Source organism: Opisthocomus hoazin, chromosome 3, assembly GCF_030867145.1.
Source record: "Opisthocomus hoazin isolate bOpiHoa1 chromosome 3, bOpiHoa1.hap1, whole genome shotgun sequence".
Classification (NCBI taxonomy): domain Eukaryota; kingdom Metazoa; phylum Chordata; class Aves; order Opisthocomiformes; family Opisthocomidae; genus Opisthocomus; species Opisthocomus hoazin.
The window spans coordinates 53,189,935-53,213,808 of NC_134416.1; the positions used below are offsets into that span (position 1 = coordinate 53,189,935).

General features: G+C 42.7%; 1 protein-coding gene across 20 annotated transcripts in view; it reads left to right on the top strand.

Moving 5' to 3' along the window:
• Positions 1 to 23,203, top strand: part of CHST9 (carbohydrate sulfotransferase 9) — a 147,078-nt gene extending 123,875 nt beyond the window's left edge. For 18 of the 20 annotated variants that reach the window (XM_075416269.1, XM_075416260.1, XM_075416262.1 and 15 more), the window contains 3 exons: positions 862 to 899; positions 6,667 to 6,741; positions 19,216 to 23,203. In XM_075416269.1, the coding sequence (XP_075272384.1) occupies positions 862 to 899; positions 6,667 to 6,741; positions 19,216 to 20,313 (1,211 nt within the window). In that variant the 3' untranslated portion in view covers positions 20,314 to 23,203. The remainder of the gene's footprint in view (positions 1 to 861; positions 900 to 6,666; positions 6,742 to 19,215) is intronic. The other 2 variants (XM_075416281.1, XM_075416280.1) reach the window with 2 other exon arrangements.
• Positions 23,204 to 23,874: the final 671 nt, after the last annotated feature.

Below are 23,874 nucleotides of genomic sequence, written 5' to 3' on the forward strand. Positions count from 1 at the left end.
ATTATTACTTAAAAAAGACCTCTGGGTACATGTAGCCCTGCTGGATAGGTAAGTGTGAAATTCCTGACTTTCCCCAATACGTGTGGATGGTCTCCAGTAGCAAAGGGAGGGTAATTGATACCAGCTGACCTTTTGACAACTAGTGCATGGGAACAGTAACTGAGGCAAAATTACTGTCTCTTTTGATCTAAAAGGAAAGAATAGGTTTGAGGTGTCGTTGCTGCTAGGGTCCCAGACAGCTGTAGAAAAAAGCAATGTTCTGTCTAGGCTTTGATCATGTCTTCAGGAGCACACTGAAGGACGCTGCAGAAGAAGGCCAGAATAAGGAAACAAGACCATAATTCAGCTTGCCACTTTGTGGATATTATCAGTATAGAATTTCTGCCTCAAGCCAGCTGGTGCCTAACCTCAGTCATGACACGGGCATGTAATTTTATTTTAGGTTAATGGCAGAAGCTGCTTTGTCCTCCAATGGTCAAATCCTGAGCTGGATGCTACCAGTCCCTCAAGCCCGTATATGTGCAGCAGTACATCTCACAACATTAGGATGCTTCATAGCACATATTTTAAATTTGTTATCTTCACTTTGAATGCTGCAATTCCTTGTGGGGTTCCAGGTTAGCAAGATTGGCTACCTGTCTCAGTCTTTTTTTTATGACACCCTGTTTAAGAGGGACTTGTGTTTTATTTTACTTTAAGTGGATTTTCATTTTGAGGTTTGAAGTCATTTGTACATGTTAAACTCTTTCCTAATTACAAGATTCAATTTTTTTTAACCTGAAATCACTGTTTTGTGTACTATATGTACATGATCACATTCATTGAAATATGTACAAGCTAATTGTTTTCTTTCTCTTTCAGAGTCCGGAGAAAAGTCGAAACAACAGATAATTAATCAGGTATTTTGACACTTTCATACTTTTTATTACTTAATTTTTCATGTTAGAAGAATTCTCACAATTGCAAAGAAAAGAACTTCACAGGAAAGTCTAATATTAACTATATAGGCACATTAAAGACCACGTCAGACAACTGCCTGGCTCTGCAGATGTGTTGAATTCACAAGAGTAGCCATCATTTTGATTTAAACCTAAGATTTGCCATTTAAGCAATTCAGTGCATATACTTCTTAATGTGTTGATGGTGAGGACAAAACCTAGAGGTAATTTGTTCATTGATATCAAATTTTGTAGCTCAGAATTACGGGGTTTTTTTAAATAGTAATGTTTCTCCTGTTTGCTAGTATTCCTTTTAAAAAACAGAAAACAATTGGTATGAAATACGTGCACAGCACATGTAAACGGTGTCTTTCAATGTTGTTTAGGTTTTCATTTCTACCATGAGATTTGACTGAGGCTTCGCTAAACTGTGACATAGCTTGTGAAGGCATTTTCTATCTTGTCTTTATAACTGCAGTTAGAGTGTTTAGAAAATAGCCTTTATGTATTGCTATTTAGCATTTCAGCATCACGAAAAGGGTATAGGAACTATGCTTAAACAGAAATTCCCCTAACCAGAAAAAGAGGAGGAAACCCAGAGTTGGCTTTCCTAAATCACACGCGCTTCTGGATTGAAAGGACTTGAGTTATACAGAAGCGTTGTGTTACTTCTCATTCTCGACTGCTTGTCCTCTTACTGCATGCTGTTATCCAGATGGCATGTAGATGGATATTTATATTGTTTATGAGATTTATTTTGAAAAGTCACTTAAAAAGCAGTCATTAAAATGTTTGTATTCCAGCAATTACCCTTCCTTAAGTAGTCTTCCTTCCAACCTATAAATTGAGGCAGTGACGTCTTTACATCACTGTTGTCTGTGAACTGCTCGTGTAGCTGGAGGACTAACGCGCCAGGTGACCGACCACCTAAGGCAGCTGTGCGCAGCCTGATTTGGGTCTAACAGCATTTCCTCTGCCGTGGCAGAGCACAGCGCGGGTGTCACCGTGTGATAGCCTGAGCTGCCACCACTCCTGACTAAGTAAGCTCTTGCAGGTCTGGAAGCTTATGGGAAGCCTGGTACTAAGACACCAAATAAGACCCAGAGCCTTTTTGCATCAGAGTTGTTACAGCCTTCCTGTTATCTTGAGTTATTGATTGGTGAACATATTTAGCTGAGAATATGGCATTACATAAGCAAAGGAAAATCTTCACTTTTTCTAACTAAGTGTAGAAATGTTTCCAAACCTAATGGAAGTTCTGTGCTTTTACTGAGAGTTTATAGCCTAAAACAAGCCTAATTAACTTCTAAAAACTAAACTGCATTTGAAAATTAGCCTGAAATGTCTTGCAAAACTACTTTGGGAGCCCTTATTGGCCAGAAGGGGGGGCAGTCGTATTTTCAAAGCACGACTCGAGGCCACGTTGAGGGGGCTATGAATGACTGATTGGAGACCTATTTCTGCACGTTTTCTGTGCGAACAAATCAGCTCTGTGGATGACATTGCCCTTTTCTGAGGAACAGTGTATTGTGATAAAGAGGACTTTTGTCACAGCTGCAAAAGGTGGATTAGGTGCCGTAGGTTGTGTATCCAGTCTTCGTCTTTTCCTGCATGTCAGCGCCTTGCCCTCCCCAAACTGCTCACCTGCTCTGTCTCTCTGCTGTTAACTTAAGAACATCTAATTTTGCAGGAGAATTGCATTGTCTTGATATGTGGAGGGTGTACCTAAATAAAGCTGTAAAATGTTGATTTGGGGACAAGCAGTAGACACTCACTTTTAAATAGATACTAGTGAAGCTGGTGATGTCCCAGTCCACACTAACCTCCTTTGGACTTCCAAGAAATGGAAGAATGGTTCAAATTAAAAATCAATTTCATTTTCAAGTCTGTAATTTAGGATACAATTGCAGAGGCACTGTATATTTGACTTGTAGTAATATTACTGCAATAAAAAGATTTGAACTGGGGTTGATCCTAACGGAATATCTCCCGTAGAAGGATTCTGTTTATTTTCAATACTGAACTTGAAATTCTACATGCAGGATCAGATACTTATCTGGTTTAAGATCCTGTAGTCCCCTTTAAGTCAATGTAACAACACTGAGTTAAACTGGCTGCCAGAAGTTGAAGTGAGGGAGAAGTGGCTCTGCAGAAGATGAATGATGTTACTGCTTGACAGGAGCAGGAGTGCAAAGGGGCAAAGAGCAGGAGATGTCTTGTTGAGAGGTGAGTGAAACAGAGAGGGGATAAGAAAATGATAAATCTGCTGTTCTGGTGATCTCCTGCTAGGTAAACCGCTCGCTGCCTGTGGGCATCTGGGACCTCTCACATCTTGAAGACCAGTGTCGTTTCTGTGTGGTTCTGAGCTCTTTCTAAAGCCTAAGCAAAGTTTGGTGAAATGTGATACAGATAAAACACCAAGGTAGTATCTGCTTCCAAAAACCTTTGACTGCAGTTACCACCTTCACTGTCTCTTTTTCCCTTTGATCATAAGGCATTTGCTGGTTTTCCCCAAGCACCATTTTTGTCATTTACGTATATAAGTATGCATGTTCATTTAACAGCAGCAGTCATCTACCACTCTGAGCAGAGACATCCAGAAATGGTATGCACTCTGCTTTTCAATACCTTCTTTTAACTACCTTGGCAACTTCAGGGTAAATCCTGGCACCGATGTACAGCTTGATTAGCTGTAGCATGTTAATTACTGCTGAGGGAAATGCAAGGAAACAAGAACAAACCTTGTGCTTCTAACTGTGTAACAGTCTTGGCTAAAAAACACATTACAGACTGCCAATCAAAAATGTGTCTGAAGACAATCCTTTATGTTTCATCCTTGTCAATCAGATTTGTCTGTGCTGTGGTCTTAATGTATACTCTTGCATGTGGTTTTGCCCGGTGCCTCTCATAAGCTCTGAAGGACTATCATGAATATGCATAGCTACGTCATGAAGCTGAAGTTTTTTGCATAGTCAGACTTGAACCTGTTCCTTCTCCACTGAAGCTGCAGGTGGGGTCAGGAGGCTGGTGAGAGCACTCCACAATATCTGTCCCACTGTTTTGTCCCTGAAGAGCTCTTTCCTCAAGGTAGAATCTATTGCAGTGGCGTATCCATCTCTTAGTCTTTTAACATCTCTGTCAGGGAGCATCTCCCTTTCTGCACATGGGGTTGGGGAAATTAACACAGAGAGGACTGTGATGAAGCAGTGTACTTGCTAGATCTAGACTTGGACCAGGAATAACTGCAGTTCTGATGTACCCTCAGTACGTATACAACTGCCAAAGTATAGAGGTGAAAGAAAACTCAAACCTCTACTAAATGACAATGTAAATTTGTTGCACAGACCATGCTGAGGAATGACTTATGTACAGACAGGAAGGATGGTTCAGGTACTCACATGGTGCAATATGAGCAAAAACTTCACAGTTGAGTCCAAACTCCTTGGTTTTTGTTGTACACTGCTGTGCACAGTTTACTTCAGTACTCTCTCCTTCATCCTCTTACATGTCCTAGCTAGGAAAAGTTCATTCCATACATGTATGCTAGCTTCCAAGTGCTGCTACTTTGAGGTTATCTAATAGGTATGTCCCCTGCTCCTGTTTTCCCAGTTTCGGGTCATATTCCTCAGTGTTACTTACTCTGTTCTCCCAAAATATGAATTTGAAAATCTTCGAGAGAGCTAATGTGTTTAGCCCACTAAACAAACTGAACTATTATTTCACTTTCATGTGCTTCATAGAATCACATAATGGATGAGGTTGGAAGGCACCTCTGGAGATTATCTAGTGTAACCCCGTTACTCAAAGCAGGGTCAGCTAGAGCAGATTGCCCAGGATCATGTCCAGCTGGATTTTGAGTACCTCCCAGAATGCAGACTCCACGATCTCTGTGCCAGTGCTCGATACTCACACAGTAGAAAAGTATTTTCTTATATTTAGGTGGAATTCCTGTGTTTCAGTTAGTGCCCACTGCCTCTTGTTCTGTCATTGGGCACCACTGAGAGGTGTCTGGCTCTGTTTTCATTACTTCCCCCACTTCCCTCCATCAGGTGTTTATACACATTGATAAGATTCTCCCTGAGCCTTCTCTTCTCCTGGCTGAACAGTACCAGGTCTCTCAGCATTCATTGTATGTCAAATGCTCCCATACCTTAAATATTTTTGTGGCCCTTCACTGCACTCGCTCTAGCATGTCCATGTCTCTTGTACTGGGAAGCCCAGAACTGGACACAGCACTCCCAGTGCGTCTCACCAGGACTGAGGAAAGGTGAAGGATTATCTCTCATGATCTGCTGGAAATCCTCTGCCTAATGCAGCCCAGGAGGCAGTTGGCCTTCCTTGCCACGAGGGCACATTGCTGGCTCACAGTCTACTTATCTAGTCTACTTATCCACTTATCTACTCTGTACTTCATGAGGACGTTATGGCAGACAGTACCAAAAGCCTTACTAAATTTGAGATAAACAGCATCCAGTACTCTCCCCTCACCCACCAAGCCAGTCATCTCATCGTAAAGGGCTATCAGACTCATCAGGCATGATTTCACATTCATAAATCTATGCAGCACGAAGTCCAGCTGGAGACCAGTCACCAGTGGAATACCCCAGGGGTCAATGCTGTATAAAACACTTTTTAACTTCTTCATTACATACCAGGATGATGGGACAGAGTGTACCTTCAGCAGTTTGTCAGAGGATACAAAACTGGGAGGAGTGGTGGAGACACCAGGTGAGTGTGGCACCATTCAGAGGGACCTCAACAGGGTAGAGAAGTGGACAAACAGGAACCTTATGAAGTTCAGCAAAGTGAAATGCATCTGGGGAGGAATAATCCCCTCCTCTGTCATGCTCCGGGGAACTGAGGTGAAGCTGACCATCCTGTAGATTCCTTGATCCTACTGCTAGCCCTCCTTGGAGATAGGAGTGACTTTTGCTTTCTTCCAGTCCTCAGGAACCTTCCCCCATCACCACAATCTTTCAGAGACAGTCAATAATGGGCTTACAGTGACATCCTCCAGCTCCCTCAGCAATTGTGGGTGCATCCCATCAGATCCTATGGACTTGTTTATGTCAGGTTTGTTTAAATATTCCCTAATCTGATCTTCCTTAACCAGGGGAAGTCTTCCTTGCTCTAGACTGTCCCATAGATCTCAGGGGCATGGGATTGCTGAAGGCCAGCCTTACTAGTAAAGACCAAGGCAATGAAGGCATGAAGTACCTCAGCCTTTTCCATGTCATCTATCACCAGGTCCCTACCCCATTCAGCAGTGGGTCCACATTTTCCCTAGTCTTCCTTTTGCTGTGGATAGACCTGTGGAAGCCTTTTTTTGTTGCCTTTCACATCCCTCCCAGGTGGGTTTTGTCTTTCCTAACCCTATTCCTACATTATCAGACAGTGTCTCTATGTTCTCGCAAGTCACCTGTCCCAGCTTCCACCCCTGGTGTGCTTCCTTTTTATGTTTGTTTGGTTTTGGTTTTTTTTTTCAGAAGCTGCTTTTTCACACATACAGACCCCTGCTACCTTTGCTTGATTTCCTCCTCATGGGGATGAACCATTCTTGAGTTTGGAGGAGATGATGCTTGAACTTCACCCAGATATCCTGGACCCCTTTCCTCTCCAGAGCTGTATCCCATGAGTTTCCTCTAAGCAGATCCCTAAACACCCTTAAGTCTGCTCTCCTGAAGCCCCGGGTTGTGATCCTTCTTTTTACCTTGTTCCCTCTTTTCAGGATCTTGAATTCCACCTTCTCATGGCAAGTGCTGTCACCCTGACCTTCACATCTGCAACCAGTCCTTCCATGTTTGTAAGTGTGAGGCCCAGCAGCCAGCCTCTTATTGTTGGCTCTTTGATAACTTTTGTTTGGAATTTGTCATCAATGAACTCCCCAGACTTGGATTGCTTGTGCCCTGCTCTGCTGTTCCTCCAGCAGATATTGGGGTGGTTAAATTCCCCCATGAAGACCAGAGTCTGCGAACATGAGGCTTCTTCCAGTTGTCTGCAGAAGACCTCATCTACTTCTTCCTTGTCCGGGTCTTTGTCACAGACACCCACCACAGTGTTAGCCATGTTGTTCTGCCCTCTGGTCGTGACCCACATGCTCTCTGTTGACTCTCACCTGTCCAGAGGCAGAGGTCCATGCGTCCTCACTGCTCTCTGACTGAAAGGGTGACTCCCTGCCTTGCCATCCCAGCCTGCCCTTTCTGAAGAGCCCGTATCCATCCATGGCAGCTCTCCAGTCCTGTGAGCTGTCCCGGTGAGACTACACACAGACCTCTAATTCCCCGTTTGCTGCCCATCCAGCATCTAGTGGGGTCCAGGCACTGCAGAGAGGCACCCCACCCTGCTGGTTTCCCAGAGAGGGCATGAGAGGTTCCCGCATCGTGCTGTCCTGTATGGCACTCACTTGTTTACATGCATATGCTTGAGGTGGGTGCTTCTGAGCCCTGTCTGGTTGATTCCGACCTCCCTGCTGTTCCCCCTGCACATGTTGCTTGCCAGTAAGCAGAAGTTGCTCTTTTTTCAAATTTATTTTCCCTTCATTATGTGATATCTGATCAGATAAGAAAACTGGACAGGAAAAATTGTTCAATTTGCCCTGCTCATATAAATTTCTTTCTGCCAAACTGATCAGGGCTGCTTCTGATAGCATTTTCTGCCCTCTTCAAGTTCAGATATCATAAGAGTCCTTCAGTGATCAGATAATATATAGTTTCAAGATGGTGAATCTCAGAAAAGTGCAGGAGGAAATATTAGTCAAATAACAACAGCAGACAATTTTATTTGAGAACCTTTTCAGTATAATTTTGGAGGAAACCATTTCTCAGGCTGTATAGACAGGGATATATGCAGTGTGGGAAGATAAAAATATCTTCAGCTTTATGAAGAATGATTCTTCTTGCGAAAAATACAAGCATTAGAGTATGCAACAGATGAAGAAGACTGGATGTTCAACAGAAGTATTGAAAGAAATGATGTTAGGCTTGAGCAATGTATGGGCTGGGAAATTGGGTTGCAATCCTGATCCTCAGATTTCTGAGTGTCCCTTCTCACTCTATAAAATGGCAGGGGTTTTCTACCAGTGTTAATCAGAAATTAGAAATCACAATATTCACAGAGGGTAGGCAATTATTATCTTTTCCTTGTTTTGCAGACATGGAAAAATGAAGTGTGAAGGTCAAGGGACTTGTTCAAAGTTACAAAACAAACACTGTGGTTCTGGCCGGTGCGCCTACCCTTAACCACAGTGTCGTTCTTTCTCATCATTCCTCTGTTTCAAGGAGGATGATGCTTGACCTAGTTAGTGTTTAGATGGCTCACGGATCATCTGTGGTGCTACTTGCAGATTAATGCATACCGAGTGGATAGCTATACAAAAATAACTTGCTACAGAATAAACTGGGGTATTTTCTTTTACCTATGATAAGCATGAGTTAGTCCCTTCAGTGAAAATAGGGTATGTTACCTTTCATTCAGTGTGAAGAGGGAGAGTGCAGTGGATAATCCCCTTTGTAAATTCGCAGCCTATTTTGTCCCACAGTAACTTACGAATGCAATCAATGCTCAAGTATTAATATTTTTTTTTGTAAAATTGAATGCATTAATTTGTTAAAAAGTGTATGAATGTAGGCAAACACAGATTTGAGACATTTGCCAACATAGAGTGCATTATACCTTTCTATTTATTTTTTTATTTACCAATAAAATCATCTAATTTAAATGAAGTGGTAATTGTGTTTGAGGGTAAAATGCTTTGAGATCTCTAGAGATCTTACCATCTCTTCCAAAACAATTTGGAGGAAATCGAATTCTTCATGCCTGAATATACATTAATATTCTTCAGCTGAACCTAGTTTCATTTGAAACTTTTCTTACCATTTGTAAAAGAGCAAGATGTCTCATTTATGCTGGAAGATTAGTGTGTTTACCTGCAGACAAGATAGAAATGGATTCTGTTTACCAGCAAAAAATCCCTGTGGATCTTACCACAGCCACTAATGTGAGAAATACTGCCACGTATGCAGATGTACAGCATTGCATTACAGGCCTCTCTTCTCCAAGGGGATGGTGGGGCTTGTGGGGAAGGAATACAGATGTTTATTGTCTTTATTTTTACATCTCGCTGGTTGTAAATGCCCTGGGTGCCCTAGGGAGACCTGTCTAGTCATGCTGGCAGGCCGTCTCCCTCTCGGTCCTCCTTCAGTAACGTTTGAAGCCAGGGACAATTTCAGCCAACTTTGGTACAGTTAAAAGAGAAGAGCTCAGCCATGTGAAGGGTGGTGGCTGGTCAGAGGGGAAATTTAGTCCTCACTGGGGCAAAGTCAGTTGTAGGCATCCCAGCTCCATATCCATTTCAGGAGAGGGCAGAGGGCTGGCCTGTGAGCATGAACACAGGTGGTGAGCTGCCACGTTGCCCACTGCTGCCAGTTCGGTACGGGCAGGCACTGGAAATGCTGGCCAGGGAGAGAAGGGATAGTGAAATGTGATTGAAACGCTCCAAAACTAGGCCACCACTTGTCTTGCTGCTTGTAAGAACGTCTTGTTGAACAGCTTGTTTGTAGTTTGACATTTGCAGCTGAAGTAATTCCTTTAAAGTAATTGTGGAAATGATTCAGTACGCAACTGGAAGCCTTTTGGGCTTAGAATCACATTGTTTCCCCCTATAACATATGCTCTTTTCCCTGGTTTTAGTCCAAATATCTTAATGGGCATCCAAGCTCCACAAACATCTAAGCAACTGTTTAAGTAGCTATATCTTCATTGTAGTTCAGGGGGGACAGGTTTGGAAGGAAACTGAAGTGCCTAAATTCAACTCAAATTCGACTCAAGTTCAGATCTGTGTAAGCCTCTACACATTCATCACATCCCAGTGGAGGCAGTTGAGCCTCGTAGACTTCTTGCTCTGTGGGTACAGGTGTGCCCCAGTATTGGCAGGACTAATCCAGCCCAGGCACTTCTTATCTCATTGTGGTGGAAATCCAGAAATGGCTATCGCCGGGAAAGCTCACGCCTGCCAGATTGGACCACCTGAGGTACAGGTATGCCGGGTGGTCTTCTTAACATGGTGTTGGGATATCTGTGAAAACTAAGTCAGTGATTCCCTGAAATAGGGAAGTCCAGGTTCATTTTCTTCCTTTCCCCAAGCAGATTCTAACCTACAACTTCTTCTACCTGTAAGACCCATGTTATGTCCCTCCTGTATATTGAAGTGAACTAGAGAGACAGAGGCTCATCCAATGTCTGGGGTTACAGCACTCCCTGGAAGAGGGGAGCCAGCATTTCAGTTCCAGCTTGCAGGGTTGGTTAATCTCCAGGATTAATGCCCAGCAGCTAGATCACCCTCCCAGGAAATATGTCTACTTGTGCAGATAGGGCAATGGGGATCAGGACTCCCCTGTGCAGGGTGGGTGTTGATCAGCAAGTGCCAAGACACGGTCCCTGATACCTCTGAATAGAAAGATGCTGGTGTCTAGCCTCAGGCATCAGCCCTTGTGTTTAGAGAGGAGAATATATGTTGTTTAAAATATGAAATGTGCTCAGAAATGCCTGCCTGTCTTGAGTTGTGAGTATGCAATAGGCATTATTTATTTTTTCCTGATAAAACAACTGTGTACATGAATTACCATGCACTTGGAAGTAACGATTTTGAAAACTGGATTTGTCAACAGAGAGAACTGTTTATTTGACTTCCTTCTGTGCTTTAAAATATGAAAAAGTTGGCACATTAACATTGTTTAATGAACTAAAATAAGAGACCAATATGCTTCATACAGAGATTACCTGAAAGTGTCATCTTCAGTTTTAAACTCATATGTTCATGTATATATGTATGCATAGAGTAAACTTACCAGTCAGTGGAACCCGAGAGTTTTTCTAGTATTATTCTTCATAAAATGAGTATTGTGTGCTTAGTTCGAGTCCATTTTGAATTTCAGGTTATTTAAGCTACCTTGCTATGACATTGCTCTGTACAGAAATAAGAGTGAGTGTTGATGAAGATTTCTGGCCGCTGACTGCGATGGCTGACTTAGGTTTTATTAACAGAGTATGCACAGAGGAGGAGGTGTGAGCTCAGAATTAAATGCTATTTGAACATACTGGTTTAACTGTACCCAAAATGAGTATGACTGCATAGGAAGGAGGTTTGGCTAAAATATGGCCAAGTGATAAGTGGCCCATGATCTGAAAGCTGCCTTTTATTTAGCAGTGCATCTTAGCTACCCATCTAGAGACAAGCACTCTGGGCAAACTGGATGCAGGCTCTGTCCAAACACAGGCTGTCTGGGCTGCAATGGCTCTGTGCTTATTTACAAGTCTGTAAGTTATACTGCAAAGGACCAGCCCCGTGGAACTGTTGTCAGAAAGCTAGAGAAGCAGCATCAGCACTGCACTATCCAGAAGCCAATTTATCATTACCATCAGTCGACCTTGACAATGATTTCTTTATTAGTAATAAGGAGGTGGGGTGCTTGTTTGTATTTGTAATGCTTAGTTGCAGCTGTCTTGCTGAATCTTTAATCTGTCACATAAACTTACTTAATTTCTGATAATAATAGCATCTTTATTGGTACTTTTTCTCTTAACTGTGCCTTGATCTTTCTTATCCTTCCCATTCTAATCATGTTTTGGAGAAAACAAATGTTTTGACTGTGAGGGCAGAAACAGGAGGGAGTTAATTCCAGACTGGAACAAGAATTGGCAAGTAAAATTAGAGATTAATTTCTTTCATCCAAGCTGCTGACCATATGAATCAGCCTGTGGAAGTGGATTGTGCACACTGTCTTGCCTCATTAGCATGGGTGACTTCGTGCTTTCTGGAGATGAAGGCAGGGGGCTGGGAGAGGAGGGGAGCCCTGTGCAAAGCCAGGAGTGGTGTATCTGTGAGGGTCTTGGGCAAAGACAAATGGGTTCCTCCTGTCCCCTTGTTAAATGGGGATGGAACTACTCCTATAATCCCTATAAGGTTACTGTTTATCATACCCCTTTGGGCCTCTCCACTTTCCCCGCTGCCTGTGGTCCTGGGTGGTTCCCCTCCAAAACCAGCTCTGGATTGGTGCTCTCCTTTCAAATTTTTCCACACCAGCTCATTCACTGACACTTGGCCACACCACATAATAACAAAAAAATCCCCAGCACTCTTTCCCTTTGCCCTTTCCTTCTTCACTCGCTTTGTCTGTGCCCTTACCATAACTCCAAGTCACCCTGCAGTAAAATGCTGAACTTTCTGCTAACAGACTCAAGGAGCAATAGTCACTGATTCACAAAGCTGCATTTTGAAAAGCAGATTTCAAATGACTAGTACCTGTTACTTAAAATTTACCTGCAGTATTTTTCTTTTCTTACTAGGATCAGTTACTCTCATTTGTGTCTGGCTCAGTGTTCACAAGTACCTTCCTTGAACCTAATTGTATTTCAGCTATGAACTATAAAGTTTGCCTCAGTCTCTGCAGGAAGCTCTGAGCACCTCATATACTCATTTCTTTTTTGTTTTTTTTTTTTCCTCAACTACTTCAGTAATCTTAGAGATGCTTGGTACAAGCATGTGTTTTAGGGATACATATCTCTCAGGAAAATGTGGTGTCTGTTATAGTAAGGTTTTGCCTGTCAGGACTGATGACTCCACATACAAAATATTCCTAGATCTCAGTCCAGAGGAAAGATATGCTTGCTGCTATTTTCTGTTTTTCTTGAGAACTTAGGGACAAAAAGAACTATGAAAGTTCAAAGCATAGTTGTTTCATTCTTCCTTTTCCATAGTGGAATTGTGTATGAGCCACAAGGTATCTCTGACAGAAGTACCTCCCCTAAACTTGCAGTGTTCACAGGGAATACATGTCAACCCTGGCTTGTGAGGAACGTAGCAGTGGTGAATTGCCCTGAATAAATTAGATAAGTCATAAATTCGTGACTCCACTGGGAGGTGAGGGGTTAGTGTTGCTTATCTCTGGAGGAGCTGTTTTAAGCTCAAGTGATGAATCAAGAAGTTTATTTCCACTGCACAGAAGGTGAAGCACCTCATCAGCAAATATTTCCCATCACTTGTGGCCAGCCTGGATAGTCTTTTCACTGGGAGCTTCTGAAAGGATTTGTTTAGCTCACCAACACAGCTGCTATGATATGAAAAAGTTGTGAGCATATTTACATGTTAGGTCAGGTAGCTTCGCAATAGAGGAGTCAGGCCATTCTGAATTACGTTTTGCAAATAGTCTTCTAGCACAAAAAGGTTAAGGGTAATCCTTCCTTTTGGCAGACTTAAGAAAACTTGCACATACATGTGTAAGTATAGTTCTACATGTTTTTATAGCTAAGGTGATGTAGTAATAGATTCAGGCTTCAGTGGCTTGCTGAAGATAGAAGTCACGCAAACTTTTCCTCATATTTCAACTACTTCTCAATTCTGAGCCATCTGCCACAATCGGGGACCTCAGCCGAAGAAATCCTCCTAACTGTGCCCAGTTATGTGAAAAACTTGATATTTTAAACAAATGAGGTTTAGACTGAAACTATATATTACCTTTTCAAATACTCACATGTACCTACAATCCAAGTAAGAGGATGTTTTGTTTATAGCCCTCCAGTATTCAAGCTGCCTTCTTCTAAATACCTAAGATAAGAGACTGATCTCCATGTACTCCCTGATCAATACAGTATGAGAAAATGAATTAGAAATTGAACCTTGTCTCAGAAGAGCCTTTCTCTGTCTGTTTTCTACCGAGAAATTCTAGGTAACCAAGTAAGGTCTTGAAATTATATGGTCATTATAATGCAACTATCACATAAGAAGCAACATAAAGAAATATATTTATACAGTGAAATAAACTATCTTGTGCTCTCAGTTCATGTTGAACTTCAGCACTGTCGAACACATCTAGTACCAAAGGACTGGGATGTAAGTGAAAATACAATATACTCCAAGCATGTATTTCAAACTCCTGTTGTCTCATCACTGGGGGGGCCTTTGCTTCTTCTTGTGGCTGTTTCTGTAAGTACGTACTGCAGAACTTCTGCCTGGGTTGATCAGAAAACACAAATGCTCTGTCCTTCTAAACAATTGTTTTTCATAAGCTTCATATTCAAAAAAATATTTTAACCTGTTCTTGTCTTACAGAATGAAGTTTTTGTCATCTTCAAATACCCATGTGTTTGCAGAGCACAGAATCACAGAACAGTAGGGGTTGGAAGGGACCTCTGTGGGTCATCTAGTCCAACCCCCCTGCCGAAGCAGGGTCTCCTACAGCAGGCTGCACAGGACCTTGTCCAGGCGGGTCTTGAATATCTCCAGAGAAGGAGACTCCACAACCTCCTTGGGCAGCCTGTTCCATTGCTCCGTCACCCTCAGAGGGAAGAAGTTCTTCCTCATGTTCAGATGGAACTTCCTGTGCCTCAGTTTGTGCCCATTGCCCCCTGAACCTGTATTAGCTATTTAGTGTAATAGTGCTGAAAGGGTCCTCAGGGCACTCAAACCTGCAACAGCCAAGTGCAAGCCACAGTAAAACACAGAGCACAGTAGGTTCCCAGGTGATTCATGCAGTTGCTCCTAAGAAGCATCTTACAGGACTATTTTAGGAAGCGTGTTTTAGCACAGAAAATGTACTAGCTAGATGTTGAGAAACAAACCATACATTACTGATACTTACAATGTAGTTGTAATTATCTGGCACCACAGAAAAGCACGATAAAACAGAATAATTCTTTCCTCCACTATCCTTTGTCCTATGTTCTCTGTTGGGCTCACTTAGTTTTATTATTCTTGTTAGTAAAAATGAAGATCCAGCACTAAAGCATTCAGGAAACACAGCACTGTCTGCATGGTAGGCCATTAAATCTTTGTAAATGAGCCCTGGAATATCATACTTTCCAATACATCATTATCCTTTTCCATGGCAGGTTGCTCTAATTGCAAACTGTCTAGATGAGATCCCACCCGTGCATTGTAAAACCACCACAAAGCGTAATTGGATGAGTCTTAACCATTCTGTGCAATAGTCAATCTCTTCTACCCCAGTGGCTTGTGGAGGTATTACAGGAAAGGACAGCTTCAATGTGTGTAAAAGAAGGTATCGGCTACTTATTTTTACAGTGATGATAAATCCTTTTGTGGATCGGGAGGAGCAGGGCATCTCCAGCAATAAAAATGTCAAAAAAATCCATGAAACCATTAATGACTCAAAAATGCCTTTTGTTTCAGCAGCTTCACTGAGGTGCCTGCCAGTAGCCAAACACCACACTAACACTCTGTTAATTTCCTTTTTTCCTTGTATTTAAACTCATTTTTAAATCAAATTTAAACATCTTCAGTTCCTTCCTAGCTAGAGGGAGACAGAGGCGATGCACATGCTCTTCTAAATTGGACTCACAGCCGATTCTTAATTTCCTTTCGAATGCGTTAATGCAAATGGAGAACAAGGCACTCTGCATGATTACTGACAAGGGTGCAACACTTCACTGGATTTTAATTCTCGGACGAAATGTACACAACTGCTGCATAGGTTGTCAGCATGTCTCAAGGACAGCCTTGTGTCTATCCAAAGTGACTGTGGACTTCATCTCCCATGCCAGGCAGCTAGTTCCCAAATGTAGCTGCTCTTTAGAAAGCCATGAATGGCTGTCGCTACATGTGGACACGTGTCTCAACGAGTTCGCTAATGACTGTTTGCATAGGAAAATCTGGATCCAGAGTTAGTGACTGGTACGGGATTACCTGCGTGCTGCCTGTTGTTGGCATATGTTCAGGTGTTTTCCAAAATAGTGGTGCTCAGCAGCTTGTGAGGTGGGACTGTTAGGAACAGAGATATAATGGACAAGGTTTTTTTTTTAAAGAATGTTTGTTGCTTTTGTAAGTTTCTTCTTTTCCTGTTCCTCATGTGAAAAAAATCAACATAACATGGAGAGGTTCAGATCTTTACAGTGTCATAAAATGGGCATTGAAAAGTCACTGGCACCAAGAGGGAGCCAAAGCAGGCACTTTGTGTAATCCAGCCCTCTCATGCACATAAGAGCAGTAGCAGCTAAATATGCCAAATTGTCAGGTAGTTTTGCTTAAGAAATATGGCACTATCTGTTCAGCAATTTCTGCTAGTTTCCCAAGAAAACTTAGTAGTTAAACATTTCTCATCAAAATAAAACTTGTTTCATCCCTGCATTCGTCTCACCTTTACTAGCTACTAACCTAGTTACTCAGGCAACTGTATAGGAAGGTTTGATCTCTTTTTTTTTTTTTTTTTTTGAGTTGAAAAACTTCCATGGCGATGTAACAGCTATTTATGCCTTTGAAAATTATCACTATACATTCCCATTCTTAGATATAGGAAGTTACAGCCAGCATTTACTGCAAGCACACTATCCCTCGTGGAGTTTATAACAACATTTATTACCCAATACTGTTGTATTCACTATGGGATATGTGTCTCAATGAGAAGGGAAAGTGGAGAGGGGAAGCAACTAATAGTATTTTACATATTTAGATAATTTTTTTGTCCTCAGAACTTCCCATGTCATTGTTTTTCCCCTAGGTCTTTTTTTTTTCTTTTCCTTCTGGTTGGAGCTTCTTTTCCTGACAGATTCTTTCTTCTTTTGCCTCATCTTGCTTGGAGGGAGCCCATTTCAAATGACTCCCACTGTGCATATGTTGTTCCTTTAGGCTGTTACCTGAGATTTCTCTGAATAGTTCTGCCCTTCCTTCTCTGAAGTCTTTAATCCCATGAAAAATCCTTCAGTAGTGGTTCCTACAGCTGCATTCACAGTTTCTGAGACAGAAATGCAATCATCTTCTTGTACTTCCTTGGGTTATTCCCCTAGGCTGGTCCTGGATCACAGGCAGTCTGTTTGGAATGGAACAAAATGAAGACCACGCACCTTTCGGTCCGTCCTTTTCCCTCCTGGCCTGGTGAAACCGAGCCATCTTCCACTGGTTCAGGATGGCAGGCTGAATTCAGAAGGCTGAACTTGCCTCTGAAGTGTAGGGCTCATTTTAGTGGCTCTAGTTTGAAATTCAGATGGTTGAAGTGTTTTTGCACCGAAATATCTCCTGAAAGAGACTGCTACATTCAGATTACATACCATAGGAAGCCATGAGGTACTGCTGCCCTCTCTTGAATTTTCCCTGCATTGGGGAACACCGGTACAGTCACCTGTCACAGGAGACTGTCTTCTAAAATATAAAATTCCCCAGAGCCACACTGGTGAGTTTACTGTCTTTGGTTACTTTAGCATTGTAGTGTAACTTTATTCCTACTTCTCTTGAGCTTGGTATTGTGTGGGTGGTTTCTATGCATCCTGTATTTTTCATTTTCACCTTTTTAAATTCCAGGTTTTCCATTTAAGGTCAAAGCATTTAATTTATTTGTAAGTCTGTGGTGTTACAGTGGCACTTGGAAGTAGCCATTCTCTGTGATGCTGAAATTCCCATTAGGCTCATAGGCATCCCATGCTTTACTATGAGTACTACCTTCTGTTATTACATACTAACTATGCTCCCGATTTCTTCCCGTCCTAGGACAGAAGGGATAAATCTCTAGGCATATGTGTTTCGTTTGTTTTAAAGAATGAAATATTAGACAAGAGAATTAGAAAAACAAATGATATTAGAAAAACTGACCACACCAAACTGAAGGAATTCAAATATCCTTTTGCATCTGTAGAAACACCAACATGCCCTCACTTACAGATGTACAAGTCCTGCATGGCTCTGTTCTTTTATTTGCTTTCACCAATACAAAAGTCATTTTACTTGGTTCAGTGAAGACAAAGACCTGATCGTCAGTGGTTTGCAGCAATATAGAATAGCCCGATCCCCCAGTTTTGTTTCTGTTGTTGGAGGTTATGACTCTGCAATATAGGCTAACTTTTCTTGGAACTGCTTGTTTTTCCGTAGGCTTTATTTCAAAGTGGAATTCAAACTGTGTTCCATGCATTACCATTTCTTACATTATTCCTCTGAATTTTTAACAGCCTTCTTTGAGTCGGCCTATGAACTTTCCCATCCCCCCAAATCCACACTTATGGTCTGCCAGTCCACAAATCAACTTTCCAGTGAATGTTTAATCAGTTTATGGCAGAAGAGTCTTTCTATGTAGGTTTCCAAAAAAGTTAGACTTACGAAAGCAGCCAGGCAGTCTGTGCATGTGTGTCCATCTAGCTGTTTGGATATCTGGTATTTGCAACAGGACGTTTAAAACCATGCTGACGAGCATCCGCCCCCTCCAGAAGTGTAATGAAAATAGGCAGCTGTGTAGATGTCTCAGTGCAGCAGGCTTGCCTGCTGACAGTAGAAAAAACCTACGAGCCTTAGTAGACACACAAGAATCCACTCAGCAGTGAAAGAGTAGAAATACCCATACTGCAAGAAACTCTTCAGTCGACTGACATGATACAAGACCCTGAGGAATTTGATGGCAAAACACAGATCCGAGCTTTGCCGTTTCTGCAGCTTGTGGATTGCATGGTGGCTGGGGACATTAAAAGAGATGTTTGGGGCGAAAGTCTCATCTTTTCACATTCTTTGCAGGGTCACTAGTTGATGTTTAGTTAGTTGATGTCATTAATGTTGATGTTTAAATAAGTCAGATGGAATAAGCTCTAAAGGCATCTATTTTGCCTTACCAGCTGTGAAAGCAGCTAGCTCAGGTGCAGGCATCTGTGTAGCAAACACCTGTATGTGCATGCAGCCCAGTGCATCCCACATCCATGATCTATCTGAAGGGGGACAGGAACAGGACATTTCTGGAGGGAGGGTTTCTTCTGTCGCTACACTCCACTCAAACTCACTGATGTCAGATATTAAGGAGCCCTAGGTTCAACCCCTGCCACCACTGGGGGACAAGGCCTGCTCCAAGTCACCACGGTGGATGCAGATGTGGCAGCTGTTAGTGTGACTGTGCCGGTGCGCTCCAGCGAGCTGTTAGGGTCCATGCAACTCAGCCACTGTGGTTGCAGGGGGAAATGTGTTCGGTAGAGAAAAGCACATGGCCACCCCTACCAGGACTGTCAGCCTTCCTGTGTGAACCTCTTCTGATTTCTTAAAAAGGGTGGCTTAAGCTATTTATTTTTATAGGAAGATCTACTGTGAGCTAACAGGTAAGCTCCAGAAGCATGTATTTCGGTAATTAGCCCAGCCTGTTGCTAAATTAGATGTATCGATCAAGTGTTCAAAAGAGACTTCGTAGTACTAAATGTGGCTTTGTCGTGAGCACGCACCATCATCCTTGCTGCTGTTGCAATGGGAATGGGCTGGGCTGGGCTGTCGCTGCGTTGTAAGCTCTACTTCTTTCCATGTCTGCAGGATTTCACACTCCCACCTCCAGGGATGCCGAGGAGAACAGCATTGAGCAGGAGTGTTCCTCCTGGCCTCAGTACCCACAAGATGGCCACCTCAGGCAGCAGGAACTGGTGGGGCAAGGCAGACCCTTTCGGTGTGGTGGCTGCCTCCTTGGCGCGCCAACTGTCGGACCAGCAGAAGATGAGCGAGTCACCTCTCAGCCAGTTCAGAGGGGTGTATTTACCTCCTGCCCTGCACCCTTTAAACAAGACGCTAGTCAAGGGTGGCAAGTGGAAGGATGTGGATAGTGCCCAGGAAAAGCGCAGGTCCTTCCTGCATGACTTCTGTAAGAAATACAACAGCAGAAAGAAGCTGAGAACCCACCTCGTGCACCTGGTCTCAAGAATTTATGTGGAGGACAGGCACAAGGTGCTGTACTGCGAAGTGCCGAAAGCAGGCTGCTCCAATTGGAAAAGGGTCCTCATGGTGCTCAATGGACTTGCTGCTTCAGCACACAACATCTCCCACGATGATGTGCACTACGGAAAGCATCTAAGGAAACTGGACAGTTATGACCTAAAAGGGATATACACACGTTTGAACACGTACACCAAGACTATATTTGTACGTGATCCTATGGAAAGACTGGTATCGGCCTTCAGGGATAAGTTTGAACATCCGAACAGCTATTACCATCCAGTCTTTGGGAAGGCAATAATTAAGAAGTATAGACATAATGCAAATGAAGAGGCAATGAAAACGGGATCAGGGGTTAAGTTCAAGGAGTTTATCCAGTATTTGTTAGATTCCCATCGCCCAGTAGGAATGGACATTCATTGGGAGAAAGTCAGTAAGCTCTGCTATCCCTGCCTCATCAACTATGATTTTATAGGAAAGTTTGAAACTCTGGAAGAAGACGCCAATTACTTTTTGCAGCTGGTAGGTGCTCCAGCCAAGCTGAAGTTTCCTAAATTCAAAGACAGACATTCCTCTGATGAGAGAACAAGTGCAGAAGTAGTGAGGCAATACTTAAAGGAATTGTCTAAGGAGGAGAGACAGCTGACCTATGACTTCTATTACTTGGATTACTTAATGTTCAATTATACATCACCAATTGTATAGCACCTGAATAACTTCAGGCTTCTATTAGGTATTTATCAATTTGGGATTCAAAACAACTACTTTGATATTAGCTCTGAAAGGAAACAAAGTTACTGCTAAGTGCAGTTGTCTTGACTTAGTGGGGATTTTACAAGCTAGAGTGACATCAATTGACATTAAATTATAGGAAAATGCACAAAAAAAAGACCTGTAAACAGCATAAATTCAACTAAAATGCCTGAAAAAGCTGCTTTTACCATTATGGATTATACTGTGGAAGAGGTAGCGCAGCCAGCTGTTGCATTAGCTTAGCTAATGTTCTTATAATGATTTAAGAAATAAGCGTTTAGAGTAGCATGATTCTTTTTTGGTGTGTCTGCTTTAGAAATTGTTTTTGAAACTATTTTTGAATGTATTTTTTACTTTTCATCACTTATTAAATAAAGAAGCATTGGCTAGTTTTCTAAAATGTTTGCAGCATTCTCCGTTGCAAGGCTTGGTTGTTTCTCTGCCACTAGACTGTAGCTGGTTTTAGACCTGATTGGTTTTTATTGAAGGATGTTCTTGAATACAAATGTGTAAAACTATGAATAACACAGCAACTCAACTGTTAAGCAGAGTTAAGTCTGGGTAAGCCTGCAATCTGAAGTCATGGTCCACTACCCTGTTTTGACTGATGCACTAGAGTTGACAAACATGACCCTCCTTTCAGAGAACTGCCATGTACATTAAAATTAACAATTTAAAGTGCAGTCAACCACATAATGCATAATGTGGTCCCAATATTCAAGATAGTCTTCATCTTTATTGACAGGGCAAAGTCCCTGGTAGCCATGGGAAGTTATAAGGTCTGTACTGAGAAGCAACTTCACTGCAACTACTGTAACCGCTCTTGAAGTGCCAGTGTCTGATCTTCAGTCCAGCTCCCGGCAGTTTGTTGCACAGAAGGTGTGTATGCCCATTCCCTCCCAAATCCACGGACTGGTTTTGTCTCCAGAGCTTCCTGAAGTCACCTGTGTTTTGCTGTCCTTCCTGCCTTGTCAGCAGCCAGCAGACCCTGGAGGAGGTGAATGCTGCAGTGTTGTGTGGTGGGATGGGTATTGGTGATTCGCCCTAGAGGCAGTTATGTCCAGAGTCCCACAGTCTTGGTTATAAAAGGAAAAAGTACCTTCTCTCCTCCTCTTCCCTCTTCTCCCACAAGCCCTGTCTGACCAATGCATGTCGTTGTTCCTGCAACCTGCGGTTGCACATGGTGTCATAGTATGGGTGGCCAGGGTGTCCCAGGAAGAGGAGAAATGTCTGCAAAATGGATAGGGAGAAATCCCTATGCCTTTCCAAAATAAAGATGACACTTATTCTTTGCTTCCTGGAGTGGTTTGGGGTATCTTGCTCCAGTATCTTAAGTTGTAGAATAGGGAAGGAACCTGGCAGAAAACCGATGCAAGTAAAATGTCACAGAATTCACAGAATGGTTGGGGTTGGAAGGGACCTCTGGGCATCACCTAATCCAACCCCCCCTGCCAAAGCAGGGTCACCTAGAGCAGGCTGCACAGGACCACATCCAGGTGGGTTTTGAATATCTCCAGAGAAGGAGACTTGTGTTCAGATGCCCTTTTCCTCTGTTCCCAACCACTGCTCATGACTAGTGCTATTGGTGTCCTTTCCCTCATCTCAAGTAGATGTACGGCTACAGTCCTTCCACAGCAATAACTGTGGGACCCTGCTCAAAGGAGAGGCCATTTCCTACGCACTCTCGCTGCTTGTTTCTCCCTCAATTTTCTCCTCAGAAGGGGAAAGAAGCCACCTCCAGCCTTCGCGGTGCCAGTGTGTAACCGAGCAGGCTCTGCCCTTCTTTCCTTGTGGCAGGATGAGCCGCTCTCAGGAGGAAAGGTAAAAGCACACTGGGCAGCCCAAGGCAGAGGTGGTGATGTGTGTGGTTACCACCCATAGCCAGAGCCAGCCCCTTCCCTGAGGACGTGGAGCAAAGAGGAGGAGAAGGAAAAAGCCCATAAGCCATGATCACCGTGAGGTGTGGAGAGGTGCAGGGGTGCCTCAGACAGGTAAACGCACACACCGTTACATCTGTGAGCTGCTGCTGTGCCTAGATGGATCCACAGGTGTTAACACCAGAAGTGTTTGGGACAGGGTATCCAACAACTGACCTGCCTCGATGCATGCCTTTCCTCAGGTCAACAACATGTCCCCAAATCTCCTCCTTTACACTCAAGATGCGGTGTCTGACTCCCACCTTCCCTGGCAGAAAGCCCTCCTTTTTCCTGCGGGCTCCATCCTGGAGCTGCACTGCTCAGCCTGGGGCACCATGCTGGAGATGTGGTTCCTTGCAGCCACTACCATGCTGGGCACCGGTTCACTGCCACTCCAGTGCTGTGCACCATGCCGGTTAATGGCTATTATTGAGTTCCCATGTGTCTTGCAAGCATGACCGTGTTTGTTTTTTTTATCTGGCCATGCGCTTTCATGACTGCTGCTCTCAAGGGGGGGCTGTGCATTAGGACATTAAAGAGCAGCTCCTGCTGGAGTTTTGATTTTGTGTCCTCCAACTTCCTAACTCATGTGAAAACTGGCTTAGATTTCACTTAGATTTGACCTTGACATAAAAAGCATCTTTTCCAATGATGCAGCAGAGCTCTCTAGATTCCATGCTCTTGTAAGTATTGATTCCCACCTCAAATCCTGAATGAATCTCTCTTGCCTTGTAGGGAGGCCATTGAAGACGTTAAATAAAAAATAAATGTAGGCCAGCCTTTTGATGTCTGTACATTTTCTTTGTCTTGTCTGTTGTGGTTTTGTGTTCATTAATTGCTAATTAACAGACAAAAAATGGTTTATGTACCAATATATTCCAAAAAACATATGAGGGAAAAAAGTTTAACATGCTAATAAAGAATAGAGATCAATTTATATGAGTTTTGTATGAATTCTTTAATTTAGAGAAATAAATGGCAGTAAATTACAAAGTTTCTGAAAAACTTAAGCTTAACCTTGAGCTTGCTTTAGTGACATACTAAAGCATCTGATTGGGGAATGAAAGAGATTTTTCAGGGGGGAGGATGTAATTGTACCGAAAAAGCTGTACAATCCCATAAGATTTCATTTACTGACTAGTCTTAGATAAAGCTATTGTCTGAGTCAAGGGTGGGGGTGAAAGAAGTTATTAGCAAATGTGTGCCTTCTGCAAATGCAAGGGATAATGACATTGATTTGCATGCATCCATGGACATAGACATCGGGTCCCTGGATTGTCATCTTGAAAATCTGGTAGAGTTTGCATTTGTGATTTAAAAGGGGAGGACAATACTTAAGGCCTTTAAAGCATGTATGTGCACAGAAGCGTAATTGTTTTAGCTGCACTGTTATTCTACGGCTCTGGTGAAATTAATTTAATTTCTTTGTATGCTCAACCTCAAATTTCGTAGCCCCTAACTGCACTTAAAAATTCATTTTTTGAGAATCTAACCCAGACTTTTGTAAAGAGCAGCCTCTCCATAGTCATCTTCAGCGACTTAAGGGAATCAGATGATCTCAGTAGCAGAATCTAGATTGTACTTTGCCTCATTAACC